The 24,284-nt window shown below is 31.9% G+C and overlaps 1 protein-coding gene across 1 annotated transcript; it reads right to left on the bottom strand.

Moving 5' to 3' along the window:
• Nucleotides 1–13,778: 13,778 nt before the first annotated feature.
• LOC120089434 (heat shock protein 90-6, mitochondrial) lies at nt 13,779–20,952 on the bottom strand. The gene is made up of 20 exons (XM_039046895.1): nt 20,694–20,952; nt 19,903–20,088; nt 19,726–19,799; nt 18,545–18,670; nt 18,366–18,459; nt 18,198–18,281; nt 17,970–18,113; nt 17,774–17,887; nt 17,620–17,679; nt 17,428–17,502; nt 17,232–17,336; nt 16,740–16,880; nt 16,553–16,645; nt 16,373–16,450; nt 15,605–15,859; nt 15,389–15,491; nt 14,775–14,949; nt 14,581–14,686; nt 14,414–14,503; nt 13,779–14,157 (listed from the first exon to the last, which is right to left on the bottom strand). Exons 1-20 carry the CDS (start codon nt 20,811–20,813, stop codon nt 14,032–14,034), a joined length of 2,349 nt encoding a protein of 782 aa, XP_038902823.1. The 5' UTR covers nt 20,814–20,952; the 3' UTR covers nt 13,779–14,031.
• Nucleotides 20,953–24,284: the final 3,332 nt, after the last annotated feature.

Below are 24,284 nucleotides of genomic sequence, written 5' to 3'. Positions count from 1 at the left end.
AATGCTAGTCATCTCTTGACATCAACAAGGAATCCTACTTCATTCCTAATAAGCAGAATATCATTAACATATAGTACCAAAAATGCTACAGTCTTGTTGAATATTTTCTTGTAAACACAAGATTCGTCAACATTTTATTCAAAGCCATAAGATTTAATCGCAGTATCAAATCTTATATTCCAGGACCGAGATGCTTGTTTTAATCCATAAATTGATCTTTTAAGCTTGCAAACTTTTTGCTCTCGACCCTGTTCAATGAACACTTCTGGTTGAGACATATAAATACTTTCTTCAAGATAACCATTTACAAAAACTGTCTTGACATCCATTTGCCATATTTCATAATCATAAAAGACAGAAATGGATAAAAGTATTCTGGTAGACTTGATCATGGAAACAGGAGAAAAGATTTCTTCATAGTCTACCCCCTCTCTTTGGGTAAAACCTTTTTGTTGGGCTGTATGTCTTAAAACTCGCGGTTTGTAATGTTAAACATATTCTATTATCAATAAAGATGTTATTGACTTTATTCAATAAAACTATTGTTGAATATTAAACTGCACTTGTAAAGACTAAATCCAATAAACTAAAGATCCATGGCTATTATATGAATACTTGAACTTTATATGGCGACATAAAGATGGATCAAGTTCGAGTAAATAGCCAAAACGGTCTATAGTATATGAATAAGGTTGGGTGCCTTATTCTGGTAACACTATCGGATACGACCCAGTCTGTAGTTATTACAATTTTTTGTAAAGTTCAACAAACGAAGTGATCCTGATTCGTTCATATAATGACATGAAGATCAGGGGTGCCCTATGCAATGAGTTTGCATAAGATCGGACCAAGAAATAAATCACTCTTACTTTATAATGTTGTTTACTATTTAAAAACTGACTATTTCAAAACGATGACCTAGGTAACTTAACCTTAATTCTGAGCTAACTATGAACTCTTGTTTATTCGAAATTATCCTTAAATTTTCATGCTTGAGGGTTAGCTCAACAACGCCGATTCAATAAACCTCCCATTTTAGAGGTAAGATCGGGTAGATAGCTGGAGACATAAGGTGCAAGACAAAATTCACTCCTACCTGCTTTTAGGGATAGTAGAGAGGTTGTTCCCTTAAGTGCTAACTCTAGGTCTTAAACAATGGGCCCCACCTTTTCATTGGCCCGAAAGGGACTTGGTTTAGTGATTGGATCACAAACCAATTTTTCATTAGAGAATCGGTGGGACTTAAGGAACAAGATGTAATCTCGGGGGTAAAATAACTTTTGACCTAGTTGTTATTATAAACAACCTGTGAAGGGTTGGCTTATTAATCATGGTTATATTGAGCGGACATAATATATTTACAATGAGGGGAGTGCAAATACTGGGTTTTAATAGAGTGACCCGGTAGTAAACGAATGGTGGTTAATTAGGTTAAAGAGTTTAGCTGGTTAATCTCAGATCATTGGAGCCCATGATGTATGTCCATGAGGTCCCCCTACTAGCTCATATCGAACTAAACCTTAGAACAATGTGCGAATTTGAAGTGTTCGAATCCGGTTTTTAGAGCAAAGCGTTAAATATATAAGATATATTTAACCTAATGTTTAATTTTTGAATTAAACATAAAGAGAGAGAAAATATGAGATATTTAAATAAGATTTAAATATCAAGATTATGAATAGAGATTCATTTTAATTAGGATTAGTGTTGAATTATTAAATTAAATTAATTAAAACATTTAATTAATTATTTAATATCAATTTAATTTTAAAATATATTAGAATTAATTTTGTAATTAAATGGAATTGGTCAAAATTGCAATAAAAGTCAAAATAGTTGACTAGGTCAAAAATACAATGAAAGTCAAAATGTTGATTGTTGACTTTGAAAGTTAAAAAGTCAAAATTGTTTTTGGATTTTGAAAGTCAAACTTTGACCTTTGACCAAATTAGTGGAAGGATCCAACAATTTTGAGTGGGAAATTCTAACATTTGCATTGCTAAGTGTTATCTTCAATTGAAGACACTTGCCCCACTAATCCCACTTTGAGTTAGTGGATTTTTTAATGTCAAATTCTCATCAAACTCAAATTTGCATGTTTTGGATAATATGGCCTATAAAACGAAGAGATTTATGAATTTTAGACCTCTTGGCCAAAGTGAATTATTATGAGATTATTTGATAATCTCAAACGTATTTTCTCTCAAATTCTTAATTTTTTCTTCTCCAAAGTAGTCACTCATTGGATCTCACCATCCCATTCTAAGGTCGGAGAATAGTCAGGAAGACTCTCGTGATGGTCTACGAACCGTTCCTGAGGAGATTGGAGTTAATTTGGAGAAGATTTGAGACTACAAAGGTTGTATATATTCTTTCTTTTTATTCTTAATTTAATTGCATTCTTATTCTTTGAAATTAACCTAATTAAAGTACTTTAAATCATTTTTTCTTTCGTTGCTCATGTATTCATTCCATCACTTTTTCCACTAGTCTAGTTTTGTAGGTTTGTACATTACCAGCTTGGTCTCGTTTTCTCTTGTAGATCCACTTATAACCAATAGGTTTTACCCCATCTTGTTGATCTACAAATTTCCAAACAGAATTGAAGTACATAAACTCAAGGTCCATGACTTTTATCCATTAGTCTTTATCTACATCTTCCATTGCCTGTTTAAAAGTCAATGGATTCTCTAAGCCATCATCAGGTATGATGACCTGAGTTTCTGTTAAACCTATGTATTGGTTATACTATTGAACAACTCTCCCACTATGTCGAGGTATTCTCAGTTCATGAGAAGGATGTGATAGACCACTTTCATCAACAACGGACTAGCTTGATCAATAACTTTTGTTGATGTATCTGTAGATTCTTTGGACATCTCATTTAATATCAGTTTACTGCGAGATTGATGAATTCTTATGTAGTCTTCCTCTAAGAATGTAGCGTTTGTTGATACAAATACTTTATCATCTTGAAGATCATAAAACAGACCACCTTTTGTTTCTTTGGGATATCTTATAAATAGGTATATTTTAGAACGTCGTTCCAATTTCTTAGGATTTTGTACCAACACATGTGTCGGGCATTCCCAGACTCTGAAGTGACGTAGGCTACCTTTACGTCATCTCCATAACTCGTATGGTGTTTTTTTAAATACTTTTCGAGGGAACCATGTTTAAAATATATACTGCAGTCTGTACTACGTATCTCCAAAAGGACTGAGGTAACTAGGCATAACTCATCATTGAACGAACCATGTCTAACAGGGTTCTATTTCTCCTTTCTGCTACACTGTTTTGTTGTAGTGTACCAGGTACAGTAAGTTGGGATTGAATTCCATGTTCTACTAGATAGTTTTGGAATTGTAAATCTATACTCACCACCTCGATCTGATTGAAGTGTTTTAATCTTTTTACCTAATAAGTTCTCAACCTCTACCTTATACTCTTTGAACTTTTCAAGAGTTTTGAACTTATGATGCATTAGGTAAACATAGCCATATCTTGAATAGTCATCAACAAAATTGATGAAATACTCAGATCCTCCTCGAGCTCTAACATTCATTGGACCACAAAGATCTGAATGTACAAGCTTTAGAGGTTCTTTGGATCTATGACCTTTTCCTGAAAAGGATCTTTTGGTCATTTTTTCCTCAAGACATAACTCACATGGAGGTTAAGAATTGTCTTCTAACTGATTTACAAGACTAGTCTTTACTAATCTCTCAATCCTGTTGAGATTTATGTGTCCAAGTCTTAAGTGCCAAAGAAAGGCGTTGGGAGAAATATTTCGTTTCTTATTTTGAGTTTCAACTGTTTTAAATATCTTTATATTTAAAATAGCTTTTTTCTTAGTTGGTTTTAACACATATAAGTTATTTTCAAGTTTAGTAGAACATACTTGAACACCTCTTGAACTAATGGACACTTCATTTATATCAAAAGAAACTTTGTACATATGTTCTAACAAACAGGAGATAGAAATTAAGTTCCTTTTCATATTAGGTACATAATATACGTTTTCCAATAAAATATAAGTATCTCCAAAAAATAACTTGAGATCTCTCACTGCTCGAGCCGAAATGACTTTACTCGTTCCCATTAGCTGCCTCTAGGAACTAGTTTCCTGAATGAAAGTGCAAATATGATTAGCGGCACCTTAATCCAGTATTCAGTTTAAATGAGAACTTTCCACTAAACGTGTTTCAATTACAAGTAATTTACCTTGGTTTGCCTTTTCATCCTTCTTTTCTGCAAGATATTTAGGACAATTCCTTTTCCAATGCTCATCCTCGTTGCAGTGGAAACATTTTTCTTTTGCAACTTTTGTCTTGCTTTTCTTAGCAGGAGCTTTCTTCTTCCCTTTTCCCTTGTTTTTCATTTGGATACTCTTATCTTTCGAAGGACCAGACTTCTTTTCCAAAGGTTTCGTACCAGATGTTGATCCTTTCTGAAATTTTTCGGATATAATCTTTTCCTTAGGTATATTCTGACTAAAAAAAATCCTAAGTCTAGATGGTTTATCTAAGTATAAAAATTATATTTGGATTTTAGGCTATGATTTCCAAGTGATCAAACCATTTTATTACCTCACACTACTCACGCATGCTCATAAAACTGGGTTAATTATTCGGCTTATAATCCCTAGGTAGCAAGTGTTTCATAAACCGTCAACTTAAGTACCTCCAGCCTTAGACAAGATTATAGACCAATTGAGCTTGTAACCAAAGTTTTACAAGATAACGATCTATTTTAACTATTAAAATAAGTTGTTTTTTGTTAACCCTAAGTGAGCATGCTTTTTATCTTTATTATAGATTTTAAATGTCTAACCCATTTTATAACACTTTATAAAATTATAGACATTCTATAACATACATCAAGCATTCCACATTTTAATATAACAATTATATTAAATATATGAAACCCTAAATCATGCATTCTATATATTATAACATATTATAACATATTTTCAATGCATGAAACATGCTTTTTATGATGGGATTTTAAATCTACATAGCATACTTTATGCACATACAAGATTTAATTTAATTAAACATACATTCATAATGCATAAATAATTAAACATATACTGAAATGAACTAGTTTTGGCATTCTAAGCAAGTAAACAAGCTAATTATTACATTAATAATTGAAAAAAGCTTTAAAAATCCTCTGGACTACTTGAACCGACTCGAACTGGACTTGAACCAGACCTTCAGGTCTTCAAAATGGGTTGAACCGATCAAAACCATGTTGAACTGAACCTCCAAAACCTGAATTGGTCAAACCAGTTCAGTTGAACCGCTGGACGTTTGGCGCGCGTGTGAACTAGGCTGGGATGAACAGCATTACAACACTTCATCCTAGAGTTGCAATGCCATGGGAAATCGCCTTCATTTGCGAGCTGGCTGAAGAACAGCGTTGCAACACTGTCTGACAAAAGCTTCAAATTTGAAATTATGTAGCTGAGCATGCTTTAGATTTTCTTTAATTGCAACCTAATTGCAACTATATTGACTCTAATAAATTTACAGACTCTGAATTACACATTAAGACCCATAAACAAATAGCCAATTACAACAATTACTTGTAAATTGATGGAAATTTTAGATGCCAAAACCAAAATTTATCCATTTTAACAACTATTTCATGTAACTCATGAAAAACACCTACCACGCTAAAATTAACGTAAATTGAGTGTCTAAAACATGCTCTGATACCAATTGATGAAGTTGACATTCAATATACGGAAGCAATTAAGGATCTAACATGCTAACTACATCAATTTTAGGCAATTAACATGCATGTTCTTAGTTTTCAACATATTAGGGTTTCAGAATCATACCTTTGATGAATTCTTCTAATTGCTTGAAAACACTACACAATTCTTCTTCAATCTCTATAGTAGACCATCATAAAGGTCTTCTCTACTAATTTCAAGCCTTATATTGAAGTGTGGTCTCCAAATTAAGAAGAATTTGATATGGAATTTGAAAGTTTGAAGAAGGGAAAAAAAATCTGAGTTTTCTCTCTCTTAATCTCAGATTTCAGGTTGCATGATCTTCAAATCTGATCTCTAAACCTCAATATATAGGAGTTAAACATGCAGTTGAGATTAAATATGAGAAAGTCACTTCATATTCCATTCAAATTTAGTGACTTGAGGTGTTATTCATAATGAAATGAGCGGGATTATCCCACTTTCATTTAATCCAATTTTGTTTTAAAAACTGAATTTCTCAAAATCAATATAAATTTTAAAAAAATTATAATTTTGAATTTCATAAATTCAAATTTTAATAAACCAATTTCACAAAAAATTCAAATTTTGATAATGCTAATTAAACCAATTTAATTAATTTAATTTAATATCAAATATTAAATTAAAATAACACCTCATTAAATATTTAAATCATATTTAGATATTGTCAACTCTCTAAAATTATAATATTTAATTCGATAATTAAACATTAATTACATCAAATATAATAATCCAAACCCTAAACCGAGTTTAAATATTCCAAATTCTCTCAATACGCTATTTTAAGGTTTAATCCTTTTACAAGCTAGTAGAGGGACCTAATAGACTTACAGATTATGAGCTTCAACGATTTGAGATTAATTGGCTAAATTCCTTAAACCGAATTAATCAATATTCATTAACTACCGAAACATATCACTATAGCTCAATAGTTGAACTCTCCTCACCATGGATATATTTCTGTTCACTTGATTTAACCATAAATAGTAAATCAATCCTTCAAAGATCGTTCATATTTACAGCTAGGTCAAAATTATCGTTTTACTCTTGTAATACATCTTGCTCCTTAAGTCTCTATTGATTCTCTAATGAACAATTCATTTACAGTCCAACCAATAAACTGAATCCCTCTAAGTCGTGAAAGGGCAGGACCCCTTTATTCAAAACCAGGAGTCAGTACATAAGGGAACAACCTTTCTGCTGACTCTAAGATGGGTAGGAGTGAATTCTGTCTTGCAAAACTATGTTCCTAGCTATTTATCTGGTCTTACCTCTAAAATGGGAGGCTTATTGAGCGCCAATGTTGAACCACTGTCACCTATGCAAATTAAAGGATAATCCCGAATAAACAGGAGTTCATAGTTAACTCAAGATTAAGATCGAGTTACCTTAAGTCATTGAACTGAAATAGTCAGTTTTAACAGTAAACGATCGTTATATAAAAAAGTGACTATTTCGTGGTTTGGTCTTATGCAAAACTCTTTTGCATAGGATGCCCCCACTCACATGTCTCCACATGAACGACTTTGGGGTCACATCGTTTGTATCAATATACAAAGTGGGTCATATCCACAGTGTCCCTAAGATAAAGTACCCAATCCTATCCATATACTTATAAACCTTTTTGGTCATATACTACAACTTGATCCTCTTTTATGTCTCTTCATAAAGTTTAAGTATTCATGTTATAGCCATGGGTTAGTTTATTGGATATAATAATGAATGCAATTCAATAACATCTTTATTATGAATAGAATCTGTTTAATGTTTACAAACTGCGAGTCTTAGGACATTCCCAACAACCTAGACTGTTAATAGTATTACAAAAAAATGTCTTTCAAAGTTTTAAGAGAGGATAGTGAATATTTTTTTCAAATTATACCCCTGTATATCTAGTTATTTACAGATTGACTATAACAACAATACGATTGTTTCTATTAGAAGTAAGAGATATTTAGGAGGATTTAAATAAGAATAATATTTGGATGCATCCTAAGATGCATCTATCTTTGTGCATCTTTCTCACAAAAGTAAAACTTGCCACATGGCAAGTTATGATTAGACAATTTGGTGAGATGCACAAAGATATGTGATGCCCATGATGTATCTAAGTACATTTCTTTGAATAATATATATTCTTTATAACCCAAAACCAATGCAATATTGCAAATATTTATATATTATTATTATTATCGTCTATATTTAGGGTTGAGATGTCTCATTTTAATTTTTCTGTTTACGCGATATATTCATCCTCTTATTATACCATGAGATTCCTTCATCGACAGCAACAAAAACTGAAACAAATGAAGATCATGTGAAGGAATGAGAGAGAAAAGTACATCGTTCGTTGGTGAAGTTTCTATCTTTTGCTTGTCTTCGATCCTAGTAAATAGAACTTATACAGATTTTCAGGCATGATGTTGTGCACATTCATAATCTCTATTTTACAATATTGTTAGCAAACTCTAGTAGAAGTTTTGCATTCTAATTGCAATTGTAATCAGGGAAGCAAATTAAATGGTTTGATGAATTTCTCTTTAAAGGTTTGAAATTGGATGGTAAGGTGGATTTTGGATTTCAAATGGAGGAATGCGCCCTACAAAACCATTGAGGTAGTCTATTTTTTATTCTTGCATGCAATCATTACTAAAAATCTCATATATATATAACATTTTTACCTCATATAAGTCCTATAAACCGTTTATATACACCTTGTAATCCCACTTTTATTGAATACTAGCTATAAAACATGTGTGATGCACGTGGCTAACAATCTTTAGAACATCACTTTTGTTGGTGAATTATCAATAACAAATCAATATGAATTTTATTGAGTTTTAAGTAATAAATATCTAACCTAAGAATTAGAAATAATAAAATCATTAATGGACAAAACTACATATATCTTTTTTTTAGGTTAATTTACAACAATATAAAATGAGTTGTACATTTTTTTAGGTATTTGGAACACTTAGAACATAAATTTTGATGATTATTGATTTTGCTAGCATACTTGTGTGATTCAAAGGGATTTATTTTCCTCTTTAAAAAATAGCACAACTCTTATTATTAAAGTAAATTTGAGAACAAAAGAAAATAAAAGATTAAAGATATATATAATACTAATACATTTATTTTGGACTTTAAACTCGACTTAGTTTAATGTTTAATTTTAGACTTTTAAATACAATTTACATATTATAACAACGATGAAAACCCTTTCATAATCACATCCAAACTTGTCTTAATTACTTTTTAATGATATCCTTTTTTATTTCATAAAATTTTGTTTTCACCATATACTTTTGAAAAAATTTGGTTGAAAACCTTTTTTTTCAAAAAAAAAAAATGCACAATAACTAACTAAATAAATTAATAAATTTGACAAACAACCATTTTAACAATTTTACTCTTAAAAAGAGTTAAAGTTTTACCATTATGAATTAACAAATTTGACAACCAACCTATTTTAGCAATTAATCATAGGAACAGTTTAACTTTTACAATTAACTAAATTTATAATTAAAATAACCATTATAATTTCATTTGATTTCTTGAGAGAAGAAAACTCATAATTTGCTTGATTTTTTTTTTTAAAGAATATAATCTTATCATTATCAAATACTTGTTACTTAGTTTTGGTATTATATTATATCTAAAACAATAAAATATTTACTTCACTTAAAAATGGTCAATTAAAACATTGAACAACTTTTTTACTCTAAAAAAATATTTTTGTTGGGATGAACTTCGACTCTTTTCTCATTATTTATTAAAATGAATTTTCTTCCTATTTTGTTTTTAAAAAATAAGTTCCTTTGGTACTTCAAAACTTTTTATAAACCCCACACCAAATTTTTTATCTTTCTATTTGACAGAAGTCAATAATAATTTTTTGAAATTATTATTAATCATAGATATTGAGCAATCTAAGAAAATAAAATTTTAAAAATATTATATTTCATTAATTTAAGGAAGTATAATAGGAGCGATTGTAACTTTAATAAAAATAAATAAATTGAAAATTGGGCACGTGTCCTTAGATTTTTTTTTTTTTTTTTGCAAACATGGCAAAAAAAATTTCGCTTGAAAATTTGATTGCTATCTGATTTCGATATGATTGTTATGTGTGATTGCTATCTGATTACCATAACTGCAATTATAAAAAAGTTGAAGTTATGACTTTGGTTTTTTAAAATGTATTTATCATACAATGCACTCAATATAATAAGAGTTCATAAATGTACCTTTATTAGTTGACCACATAACAATAAGTTGAAATAAATAGAAGAAATTTAAAAGTATAGAATGAAAAATGAAAGGGGATGAATATATAATTGAATAACTACCGAGATCTTGAAAAGAATAAATCTCTCTTTTTTATTTTCTCTAATTTGTTTTCATGCGTTTACCATGATTCGGTTTACTCCTCATGGGTGTTGTAAAGAGGGCAAATATGAGAAGCAACTATCACGAACATATGTGGGTTGCACACAAACATCAAAATTCCTATAAAAAGACAAAAATAATTATAAAAATTGGTGATTACCTTATTTGTAGAAGATACGTTTAATTTATTGAAAATGTGTGTTTTTATAAAGAGTTAGTTTGTCCACAAGTTTTAAAATGAAAGAACGGTAAGGAAAAAATAGTATTCATTACAAAAAATTCACATCAAAATGAATGTCAAAATAAACGAAAAAAAAGAAATTTGTTAAATAAAATTTATAGAAATTGCAATGAGTAGAAAAATAGGTTAGGAAAATTGAAAAGTGTGAGGTAATATTCAATTACTGATTTTCATTTTCTTCTAATATCGGTAGATTACACTAGCACCTTTCTTGTTGGGTTTTCTCCTGCATTTTCTCCTTCATTGTTCAACATTTTAAAGCATGTCCTCCTAAGCTTACAACCTTAACGTTATCATCATATTCTTAAAGAGACATACATATTTGAAATAAATAATTTAATTAATTGATATTCTATAATGATGTTGTTGAAAAGCCTACCTAAGATGTATTTATATTATTGATATACTTAATTTTAGGTGTTTCACTAGTATATTAGTGATATACATCATTTTAGCTAATAAATATTAGTTGAATGATATACTTTATATGCTTAGTAGTATATCCATGGAAATTTTACATCTTAATATAATATTCTTCATTTTAGGTCTATCACCATTCAATTAATAAACCAAATAAATATAACAACAAGGAAACTTTTAATATGTAAAGCTAATATAGCAGATATACCAATAATATATCAATATCGGATATCAAACAATTAATAAGTAAATCTATAGTATATCATAGATTAATCTATTTTCAAGTATATTAATACTATACAAATATCAAACGGCTTTCAAGTATATCAATGATATATCAACAGCAAATTAGTACTTATTAAGCAACTTTTAAATATATCAATAATATATCAGCAATATATCACGTATCAATCAACTTTTAAGTATATCAATTATATATTAGTACTTATCAAAAAAAAAACTTTCAACAACATCAATAATATATTAAACGTGTATCACATAATGATCAACATTCAAGTATATCAGTAGTATATCAGATATCAAACAATTTTCAATAATATCATTACTATATCGATAGTTTATGATCAAATATCAAACAACTTTTAAAATACATCAAGAACAATCAATCATTATTTTATTTAAAATATATGTATCATTTTCAAATACAGCAGTATATAAGGAGTACATCAGATAGTAACCATGGTTTTTTTATGACGGGTTAGAGAGAGAACAATATGTAGGTTTTTTATGAGAGTACTTTAGACTTTCATGTGTTTAGTGTTTGGGCTGGGCAATTTTTGTTATTTATGCAAAAGTTTTTTTTTTAAGAAAAAAAAACTGCTATAAATGCAATAACGTAAATGCCCGTTTTTGGTAATCTTGCAACCGGCATTTCAACCCTAAATTAGGAAACTGAATTGGGAGGGTATTTGGAATATTTCCTTCAATATATGTGGCCTGGGCTTGAAATTTGGCTATTCTCGCAATCACAAAAAATTTGGGCGGGAGGCTTAAATATCATAACCTATTTTGTTCAGCTCTAAATTTATATATAATATTTACCTAAAATTTTAAATTGTATCTACCTCCCTTTCATATTAATTAATTTTATACAGCTGTGATAATTGGACCAAGTCGACGGCGACATGACAATAGAAGAGAGGAGGCCAATGTAGTAACACTAAAAGACCTGTGCTGCGCTTGGTGCAGATGCACCAAGGAACGATTAGGGTTGGCAACGGGGCCAAGGTGGAGCGGGGGGCATCTCCCATCCCCGGCCCCGTGAGGGAAATTCTCCCCCATCCCTGCCCCCATCCACGGACGGGTCTCCAAAAATTTTCCCGATTTGACCCTATACCCGGTCAAACCGAGGATTCGGGGCGGGGCCCGCCGAGACCCAAACCCATGGAAAATTTTGCCAACCCTAAGAACGTTATATTTCATAATTTTTGGGAAAAGAAATAAGAAAATATTTGAAAAACTACCTAATACTTCATAGATACACAATCCATATATTTAATAAAACATATTATTCTAACAATTTATATATGTAAACGTCATATCTAAATGACCAACAAAATCTGAAGGCACATTGACCATAATAATGTTCTATTACTTCTCTTCTCCTTTTCTACACTTCAACTCAATCAGTGCAATTTCATTTGGGTAGTTAATAATTGATGACCATAACAATTTTTATCTCTCCACTTTTTAGTCTTTTTACTAAACATCCTCCTTTATTCTTTTTCTTTCGAAAAAAAGAAGAAGAAAAAGAAACCCACCTTGGTCCAGAAAATACTTCACTATGAGAGTCTTGGATGTTGGTCACAATAGAAACCCATTGAAAAAAGCAACCGATACAATGATATACGAAAAATGATCAAGGACATCTTGAAATGGAGAACGAAAACTTCATTCTAAAACTATTTCCATAACATTATAAAAATGAAGAGATGTGGCCAAAAAAAAAAAGTAGAACAGTTTGTATTTATTATTTAAAGATTTAGTAGTTATAATGCAAATCAATGTATCTGTGTGAAGTGTGATATTGTACATATAAGTGTGGTGGCAAAATAGAAAATATTGAAGGAAGACAGAGTAGAAATTTTTAAAATATTTGAAGGCAAAAAGAGAAGAAAATTCTCCCCTTATGACCCCTTTTAATATAGTATGTAGATAGATTATTATAAATTTACATATATACTCTGTTATAATGTAACTCATTATATTTATGTATATATATATTCATAGAGTTCATCTACAAGACAAGTATGTAACTCATCATATTTATGCATCTATACATCATTGAATTCATCCACAAAACAAGTTCTACTAGATGTAAATACGATCTAATAAATTGTCCGTGAGATTGAAAATAGTTGAGGGACTTAGTAATTTTTGACCATTTATTTATCCATGAATTGTTGGTATTTATTCGTCATAGATCCTATATGATTGTATATACTGAATAACACAAACATCATTTTTCTTCACATATGCCATATTTGAATTTATTTAGTTTAATTAAAAAATTTGTATGTCATTATTTTATATTTGATAAAATTTTGTTATTTTTTATTATTATTTTTTTTTATAGAGATTGAAGTAGTGGCTAAGAAAAATACTATAATCTTAGTTGAGATATTGTGGTTTTTTATAGGGATTAAAGTAATTGCTAAAAAAAAATACTATAATCTTAGTTGAGATATTGTTATCACAATAAATGCAACAAATTCTATTAAAATGAAGGATTAGACTTTTTTGTAAAGAAACTATTGGTTAAAACCCTATAAATCAACCTGATATCAAACAGTGTATTAGTTTTTTGAAAATTTAAATAATAATAGTAATAATAATTGCATAAAATCGGTTATTAAAAGATATAAAAATTTTCAAAATCGTTATCTAACCGACCTCAACAATGCACATTAAAACTATTAGAAATTAGAATGTTCCTGTGCCTAATCGAAGAAAATCAACAAGCCAATCTTGTTCTAAATTTCTAAACAATATTTGAATCGATAAGCATTTCAGTTAAAAAAGAAATCGGTAATACAAAAGAAACCAATTGGTCCTGAGGACAAAACTAGCAGTCTGGAATGGAATAATATAATTAATCATCAATCCCAGAATATCATCCTCACCCATCCTATAAACTTTTATGGACAAAATTTCTCGGACATCACCTTGTACTACAAAATGTCCAGTACTCACTTCACTTTTGGTTGCCAGCTTCGACCGGTTCAACTACTTCTGCTTCTAATGGCGCAGACCACTTGCCGGAAAGTGCCATACCCATCATCTCATATATCTTACCACCAAGCTGGGCCGGATTTTCAGGCTGCACCGACAATGGAGTAGGGTGGTTCAGTTCATGCCATTTGAGTATTTGGAACAAATAAACACACATTTAGAACGCACAAGACGAGAGCATGGTATTATTTGCATGGTTAGAACTACTACTGATGTTGAAAGTTCGACACTCATATTTGTGAGCCTAAGCGACTAAATCTTGCAGCCAATCAGCTGGAGAATAGATTTGTTTCCTAAATACAACCATGTTGAATTACAACACATAGAGCGCAGAGGAAGTTTACCGTAAAGCCACTGGAAACTAAAGCTGCATCATACAGAAGATCAATGGCTCTCAAAGCATCTTCATCGTTGGGGTTACTCTTGAAAGCAGCCTGTGGATATTTGCATAATATGTCAATTTACATGAATCCACAGAAGAAAGTATAAATGTACTTCTGCTCTTACGTACATCCAGATTTTTAATAATTGGGTGATCAGGGTTGACTTCAAACACCCTTCTACTTCTCATGAAGTCCAAACTAGAGGTATCGCCGACAGTTTGTGCCTTCATAAGCCTTTTGAGAAGAAAAATGAATGAGAGGCGCAACACTTGAAAATAGAATATATATCTTTTGTCTCCACATGAGAAACACAATAACTTACCTCTCCATGTTGGCAGACCAACCAAACTTTCCAGCAACAAGAACACAGGGTGAAGAACTTAGGCGACTTGATATCTGAACATTGGCAACTTTATCTCCCAAGCGCTTTTTAATCCAATCACAAGTTCGGCCGAACTCCTGCTTCATTTCTTTCTCTTTCTCTTCATTCTTATCACCTAAAAACACATTACAATTATCATTTCCTTGTTTTCAATTACACAAAGTAGACTAATAATGAAGGCAAGGGGTCATCCTAAAATTTTAGACGTGGAAGTGCAATGGGGCCATCCAATAAATCTAACTAATGAACTTGACCCTGAATATTTGTTTTATCTTCGGTCCAAGTATTCAGTTCAGTCAATTAATAGTGAGGGTCAAAAACAATTTAGTAAGGAGAAGCAGAAATAAATTGTGCTTGAATAAACTATAAAACAGAAAGATAAAAAAACAAAAACAAAAACAACTAAATATAGAAATATAATTTAAAAAAATCAAAATCTTAAATGAAGTACCAATAAAAGTCAAAAGATGTAAAGTTAAGATAGTTCAAGTAAACTAACCTAAATACGGATAAAGTTAAAAGATGTGAACTTGAGATAGTTCGAGTGAACTAACCTAAATCCAAATCTTCCTTGCTAATGTCAACAAAGTTTTTCTCTTTGTATGATTTCAAGTTCTGGATGGCAACTTCATCAATTGGATCAACTAAATATAAGACCTGCCATAGGGAAAAATATAGGTGACCAATAGCCACCAAACGAAATTAGAGAAACAAAAGAATTGCTCTCAGAAACAACGTGAGAATAAAATGAAGCAAAGTCAAGTTCTTACTTCAAGATCCTTTTCAAGAAGTTTCTCAAGGAAAGGAGTATTCCTTGCACTAGTCACACTGTCTGAAGCAATATAATAGATATCCTTCTGCTCTGGTTTCATGTTTTCAACATATTCATCCAGACTAATCATATCCGCTTCACTTTGAGAAGAGAAAAATCGAAGCAATGGGGCAATACGTTTATGGTTTTCACGGTCCTCAATGCAACCCAATTTCAAATGCTTTCCAAAATTATCCCAAAATTTCTCATAATCCTGCCAAATAGAAAAACCAGATAATTAGAGAACGTGACTTTATTTAATATGGATGGAAACCAAAAAATGCAACTAGAGTAAGTATAATCCTTCTACTCAGCTGGCTGCATCAGTGAAAAATGACTGGTTCAATCATATTTCTAGAAGTCAAGGAAATAATTGTGAAACCAATAGAACAGGTCACTTCAAGAAAGGTCAGTGACTAGTTTACTCATATAAATCAAGGCATATCATTTAGTGATCTACTAGTACAGATCACTTTGTATCCTACATATTAACATAATCGTGTTTTGGTTTTAGTTGGAGAAGAGAGGAAAGGTAGATGCATAACACACGCACACGCACACAGTGAACTGGAGGAAAAACGGCATATGTGCATCCATATTACTCTAGTTTCATTAAGATAGGTCATCATTTTTTTTTTTGGGGGGGGGGGGGGGGGGAGGGGGGGGGGGGGGAGGGAAGAAAACAAAGGGAAAAACGTATAAACATCAAAACTCTTGAACGACATACTTCTCTATTATCACTCATGGAGATTCCTAGAATCATTTCAAAAGCTTTCCTGACCAATCGCTTCCTCATGATCCGTACCTATAAATAACGAGAGCAAATATCATTATATTGATAAAATAAATTAAACCAAAAAAAAGGATGATGAATATTTTACGATAATGATTTCTTAAAAAAACTCACTATGCGACTCTCTTGAAGGATTTCACGTGAGACATTAAGAGGAAGGTCGTTTGAGTCCACCACACCTTTGACAAAGCTTAAATATCGAGGAAACTAAAAGGCCAAAATTAATCAAAATCGTTAGCATTGTCACTGGTAAAACTAACTTTATAGCCCCGAAGGTTATTTTATTTAGGTAAATTTTTACCAATTCTCCATCAAAATCATCTGAAATAAACACCCTTTTCACGTAAAGCCTAATATTTTTAGTCTTGGGATTGATAAGATCCTCCTTTCCCATTGGCGCAACAGCTGGAACATAAAGTATTGACCTGAATTCTACTTCACCCTGCAAATTCAATCAAATGTTAGCTCCATGAAAATAAAATAGGAAGTAGCAAGCATTCATAGAAAGTAGACATCTTATCATTTAGAAAAATCAGCTAAATGTAAATCCAAATATTTTAGATATTTGGATGAACTCTTATCATTTTCATAAATTAGCTAACAATTATTTGAAATTTCCATCATCTAGGAAACAAACTTGTAGTTTCTTTTTAAATAGAAGAATTAATTGACAGGATGGTGAACTCCTCATCCTCCCAGGACTTCAAGCAGACAAAAGAGGTCTCAGACATGCACGATCAGATAAAAATGGACTCCGAAGGAGAGGAACACAGTAAATATACATTATGCATACCTCTGTTGTAAAATGAGATGATGCTAATGGATCCAAGTACTCATTGAAAGTTTTTTTGTAGAATTCATTGTAATCCTCCGTGGAGACTTCCTTCGGGTTCCGAAGCTGCAAATACAAATAGAAGTAGAACCCTTTAGTTGCTTAGAAATAAGGAGTAAACGACAAAACTGGAAAATTAAAGGAGTTGTGAGCTAACCCATATTGGTTGGGTCTCATTAGTGAGTTCCCAGTCCCAGTACTTCTCCACGACAGTCTTTGTTTTCTTCTTCTTCTGCACAGCAAAATCATCAATTAGATTACAATTAATAGAAGATGCTGCTGTGTAAGCTTAATCCCTCCGTTCCCCTATAAAGTGCTGGAGAAGTGAGGATGGAAGAAAACGGGCTACCTCAGTTTTTCCATCCTGTTCGTCCTTGCCAGCTTCAGTCGGATCCTCGTCAACTTCTACCTAAAAGGTTGGAAGAAGAATAGATTTCCCAGAATGAATATTTTAAACTTGAGAAGAGTTCAGAAATTAAGAGGGCAAAAAAATTTATCCATACCTCTTTAGTGATACCCTTCTCCTGCCAGGTGTATATTGGGAATGAAACAAACTGTGAATAGTTTTTCACAAGCTTCTGAATACGCTCTGGATGAGCAAAACCTTTGTCATCACGCTGAAAATAACAGGCAACAAAGAGAATATATGTTAGATGAGTATGTAATAACAAAGAATACTACAAATATATTCAAACCGACCTTTAAATACAATGTAAGGCAGGTTCCTCTCGAGAGTTGCTTCTGAGGATCTGTTTCTTCCCTAATAGTGTAGGAGCTAGCATTTGCCTCACCTTCCCACACATATTGCTTATCAGACTTGGGGCTCTTTGTAGACACAACCACCTTAAAAAATTAAGAGATGTTTATTAGATGCTATAAAAAATATTTTCACCCTAAAAAGCATGAAAAACTTTTAAAAAAGCATACCCGATCAGCAACCAGGAATGCAGAATAGAATCCAACACCAAATTGACCTATTAAATTATTGTCTCCACCAGCATCCTTGCTATCCTGTTAAAAAAACAAAGTTAATTAAGCATACGGCACACTAAATGGCAACAATTGAGTTAAATCACTTCATTCCATTCAGAAGACCTTCAGCGCTTTCAAGAACTTGGCAGTTCCACTCTGGGCAATAGTACCAAGGCAGTCGACAAGTTCTTGCCTAGTCATACCTATTCCAGTATCACTGCATAGAGATAGAAACAGGTCATTGTACTCATATCAGTATGTGAGGAAGAAGAGGGAGCGGGGCAACATAATATAATCCTTACGTTATACTTATAATCCCATTATCTTTGTCAGTATGGATACGTATGTGAAAATCAGTTTCTTCCTTCAATAGTCCAGGGTCTGTAACACTCAGAAAGCGCAGCTTATCCAAAGCATCACTTGCATTGCTGTGAAGGTTGAAGAGGCAGGAAACATCATTCAATTTAGGTATCAAATGGTAAGCTTCTAAAAATAGAAAGAAGCCAAATATGGACATAGCAGATTCCTACTGTGACCACACAAATATTATACATGCCAGAATAATACTTTACCACAAAAGTTGATAACGTAGAAGAAAGGAAATCATGTAGCGTTGTTTTTTCATAATGAACCTGGTCATATATTAAGAACCAAAAAGGCAAAGACTAAGGGCTGAGGGAAGAGGTCACCCCCTCCCGAGGAATTAGTAATATGAAAATCTTCCAATCATTAAGAATCATGGATTAGGGTAATAAAGAAAGGACTTGCTTTTTGTCTAACACCACACAAGAGGTAGTGAACTGTACATTACTACAAAAGTTTGAAGCTCAACGAAAAATTTCTACTCTTTCTTTCCCACAAACAACTCAGAGCACAATCATAAAGTCAAAATAAAAGTCTAAGCATCAGCATCATGAAATTTTTTTAAGCAAATGTCATCAAAATGACTCCATATTTCCTCAGTCCATGGATTACCCTAATGACATCAACATGATAGAGGTTTCTGATTACATTCACTTCTACCTATTACTTGCAAAAAATTGAGCAACTGACACCGAGACGAAGACATTCAGCCTAATTTGATGGTGATACAGATAGATACAAGGAAAACAGGAAGGTGCCATTTACGATTTAGGGGCACGGGTACGGTAGAGTAACCCACAGAAATGAGCAAGATGTACAAAATTTTCATTTAAAAAGTATAGAGAATGAGAAAAAAATCAAATACTGCAAATTTAAAAAAAATAGATAATAAATAAAAAATAAGAGAGTAAGGTTAACTGTTTTCTTCCACAGGAAAGGCACAAACTTAAAAGCACCATAAGTGCAATATATAATCACTAAGATCTTACTGTGTACTGCGTAGAGCATAACTAAATGACAAATCCAAAATAACAAAAGTTGAAAACACAAAGAATTATAAAACTGTAATAATAATAATTTTTAAAAAAAAAAAAAAAAAAACACACACACACACACACACCTTATAAGCTCCCGAAGAAAAACTTCCTTGTTGCTGTACAAGCTGTTAACAATGAGGTCCATGAGACGACTCACCTGCCATGGAAAATAAAACACCAATTCAGAAGGCGGTCGTTGAATTTAAACATTAAGATTAAATGCCACATTAGTATATAGTTTCTTATTCCAAGGAACATGCCTCTGCTTGGTACTCGTACTTCTCAGCTGGAGGAGTAGCTGATGCATCAGACGCTGTGGCAGTTGATTCAAATCGAGCCAAGGAAAAAGTATGTTTCAGATTCAATTGAGAGGAAGGTTTTGCCGCATCCAATTGGCCAACCGTTAACAATGAGTACCGTCTAACTTTAACATCACTCTCCCCCACCTGAAAATTGTTGAGCATGTGTGATTACCCATTCCATATTTCAGAAAATTAACAATCTAAACAGAAAGTTCGGCACCAAAACAGAGAAGCATAAAGTCAAACTTTCCACATAAACCACGATAAGAAGGCAATAAGGAGACCTTCAAAGTCTAAAACATGCCATCTCCGACCAGGGAGCATAAAACGGGTTTTATTCGTCAAAAATGAACGATCCAACAAAATACCTTAATCTAGAATGGATGCGGATGAACCTACCATGCACGAATACAACTATGAATTTAAATGAAACAATAACCAAGAAAATTTACCCACTTACAGAACACTTGATTGCTATTTAAACTCAAAAAGGTTGATCATATGTAATAGGTTCTTCATCAACATCAAAGATTCAATATATACCATTGAACTGGGGGGACAGGGCACAAAACATTCAACTAAGGTAATACAAACCATCAACCATGGAAAATGATATAGATGGAGGAAAGGTAAAGGAACACAGAAATGTTGGATTATCAAAGATTTAAGAAACCAAATCCAAAGCATCAAATCACAACGCGAAAACGATACAGAAAGAAGTTTTCGTGTTTTAGAAAAAGCACACGAACCGAATTGGGAAGGAGTGAGGCATGGGTAGCCGGAGCCACAGCGGAGGCAGCATTACGGTGGTAGCGAGCTCCACCGGTGCGAAGGACGGCAGAGACGGAGCGCCTGGAGAGCTTGTGCATATTGTAGAAGCTTGAATGAAGTAAAAGAAGGGATTGAGATCAGTAGAAATGAAGAGACGAAAGCACAGGACGGACGCTGGGAAGGGTTTTAGTAGGGTTTTCTGGTCGACACTAGGAAGCTTCTGGAGAAGATGAGGGTACTTCCGTATTTTCGCAAATGTATATGGATGTAATGACTAAATAAAGATTAAAATATCATTTTTATGTCAAAAAGTTTAATTTCCATCCAAATTAATTAAATAATAACAATAACTTTTATGTAAGAAAAATATTGGATAATTATTTTAAATGGAAAAATTGTTGTAAATATTTTTAAATATAGTAAATTGACAGTGATATTTTGGTATATTTGTAAAAAAATTTAAAGAGAAAAGGAATACATATATATATAAGAAAAAAGAAAAACCCCGTCTTCATGCATGTTATAGCTACACGACACCACTCATTCCCATATTCTTCTTCATTTAGCCCAGCCACCAGCCTCCTTTGCCAGCAACCATGTCACTTTGTCTAGCCGAACTATTGCCCAACCACCGTCGACAACAGTTGATCATCACCTTCTACTATCGTTGCTCTACCAGTCATATTTTTTTCTCTCTCTCTCTATCTATCTCTTTCTCTCTCACGTCGATCTTCTTCTCAGTTTGATGACCATAAGTGATTTAACCTAAATCCTAAGTGGGTTGTGAACCCCTGCCTACGAAGGCGATCCTCTTATTTGCATGGATGAGAGAATAGCCAGTTTTGCGGACTTAATATGCCTACCATTTTGGGAATTCATTTGATTGGGGAGCTGAGAACATAGCTATACAAGAAGAAACTCACTCCTTCCCCCATTGTTAGGGTAAGTAGAGAAATTGTCCTCTTAACGGTTGATTATGGATTTGAACAATGAGGCACCTCATCCTCTCTGTTGGAGTTAATGTCCTAAATCGAGTGTATCTTGTAATTTATAAAGACAAATTATATATCTAATAAAATAAGAGGTATTTTATTAATGTTTTGACTGCACTAATTCATTCAAATAAACTAAGATCTAAGGTTATTTTATGAAACTTAAATATATATGTAGAGACATACAGGTGGATCATGTCTAAGTAATAACCTAAATGGTCTGTAATAAATAGATAAGCCTGGGTACCTTATCTTGGTGACACTACGAATATGACTTGCTTTGTAGATGTTACAATTATTGTAAAGTGCTATAAATGATCTGATCCTGATTGTTAATGTAGAGACATATGAGCGGGGATATTCTATACAAAAAATTTGTATAAGATCGGATCATGAAATGAATAGTCTCTCTATATAACACCGTTGCTAGAAGAGACTTACATTTCACTAAGATGACCATAGGTGAGTTGACCTTAATCCTGAGTGAGTTGTGAACTTCTGACTATGAGAGCAACCCTTTGATTTGTATGGGTGAGAGTGGCCTTGTTAGCTGACTCAACAAGTCTACCATTTTGGGGACTTGTCCGAGTAAGGAGTTGGAACACAGCTACACAAGATGGAATTCACTCATTTTTCGGCTTTAGGGAAAGTAGAAAAATTGTTCCCTCAATAGTTGGACTATAAACTGTTTATTTATTAGAGGGATCAGTGATTTTTGAGGAGTTAGATGTAACTACAAGAGTAAAATGGTATTTTGACCCAACTATAGTTATGAGCAATTTGTGAAGGGTCGACTCACTGTTGATTGGTTATATTGTGGACATAGAAATAAATCTACAGTACGAAGAGTGCAATGATCGGTCTTTAATGGAGTGACAATAGTTAATGGAAATTGATTAATTTAATTAAAGATTTTAATTAATCAATCTTGTATCATTGGAGTTTCTAATTTGTAAGTCCATAAGATCCCCTTGTTAACTCATTAAATGATATATAAGAGGAATGATTTGAATTGGTCAAATCAATTTCATATTAATGAGATTAATATAATATGGTTAATTATAGATGTGATCTATAGTTAAGAGAAAAATATTTGAATAAGATTCAAATATTAAAGAGATGTATACATATAAATATGTGATAATTATATGTTGATTAATTTTATATTAAATATGATTTAATATAATCGTTTAATTAATTAATTAAATAAATTTTGAGAAATAGAGATAAATAAACATGTGATGTTTATTTATTTATTATATTAAATTGGATTTCATATATGATTATTTAATTATTGGACTAATTAATTAAATAAGAGTTATTTAATTAAATGCAATTAGAGTAGGAATAAGAAACACTAGGAGAAGGGGGTCATCCATTCTCCCTATAAATAGGTCTTTATGGCTCATGTTTGTGACACAGTTGAATTGGGAATTTTGAATCCTAGTTTCCTATTACTTCTCTAAAAAACTCCCTTCGTTTCTCAACTACTTCTTCTTCCTCTTCCAAGTCCTAGAGACCACATATCTAATTCTTGGGATCCTGGAGAATAACAATGTTTCACTTACGATGGTGTCCCTTGATCATTGAAGAGATGCTCTGGAGAAGACGTGGAGCAAATCGTGAAGATTTTGGGAATCTACAAAGGTAAGTTTTGGCTCCTCCCTCTTTTCTTCTCTTAAATGCATGCTAATCTTGATTGTTTGTCCATTATGTAATTATTTTTATACCGTATTTTGTTTATGTAAAATCGAAAATAAAATTGTAAGGTGATCACATGCTTCCACTTGGGATTCGATCCCTTTACTCTCTTGATCAAAGAGGGGTTCAGTTATAGTTGGATTATAACTAATTGTTTATTAGAGGAATCAATGATACTTGATGAGTTAGATGTAATTACAGGGACAAAACAAAAATTTTGGCATATTTGTACTTACAAACAATTTGTGAAGGGTCAGTATACTGTTGATTGGTTATATCCAATGAACACAAATATATTTGTAGTGCGAATAGTGCAACTATCAGTCTTTACTGGAGCGGTCGTCAGTTAACGAAGGCTGATTAATTTAATTAAAGAGTTTAATTAATTAATCAAATACCATTGGAGCTTCAATATATAGGTCCATAAGGTCTCTTCGTTAGCCCAATTAGGTTAAATAAGAATTGAATTAATTTTGGATTAGTTTGAATTGTTCAACTTAATTTAAGGGAATTAATTATATGAGATATAATTAATATAATGTATATAATGCATTATATTATTATAAAGTTTTAATGGAGAAAATAAACATTTGAATATGATTCAATATTAATAATATAAATATGATTCAATATTAATAATATAAATATGATTCATATAAGAACTATAGCTTAAAATTAATGTGAATTTGATTTATATTAATTCTATAGGTTATGTGAGAGATTTACAAATTATAGGTTATATCATATGTGATATAATGTAAACTATAGGTTATATGTTATATGTTATATGTGATATAACATATAGTTTTATTAATAATTTTTTTATTTGATTTAAATATTTAATAATAAGGGAGGAAGTTAATTTGGTAACCTCCT

This window comes from Benincasa hispida, chromosome 10, assembly GCF_009727055.1.
Source record: "Benincasa hispida cultivar B227 chromosome 10, ASM972705v1, whole genome shotgun sequence".
Taxonomy (NCBI): domain Eukaryota; kingdom Viridiplantae; phylum Streptophyta; class Magnoliopsida; order Cucurbitales; family Cucurbitaceae; genus Benincasa; species Benincasa hispida.
This window is presented reverse-complemented; position numbering and strand designations above follow the sequence as displayed.

What these genes read in the sequence shown, in the direction of transcription:
- LOC120089434 (XM_039046895.1), bottom strand. Translation starts at nt 20,813, where the DNA reads ATGCACAAGCTCTCCAGGCGCTCCGTCTCTGCCGTCCTTCGCACCGGT. An exon ending in AGTTCTTGAAAGCGCTGAAG is followed by an intron (nt 18,282 to 18,365) that starts GTCTTCTGAATG and finishes TTTTTTTAACAG; the next exon opens with GATAGCAAGGATGCTGGTGG. An exon ending in CAAGGAAGATTTGGATTTAG is followed by an intron (nt 14,950 to 15,388) that starts GTTAGTTCACTC and finishes ATGTGTTTTTAG; the next exon opens with GTGATAAGAATGAAGAGAAA.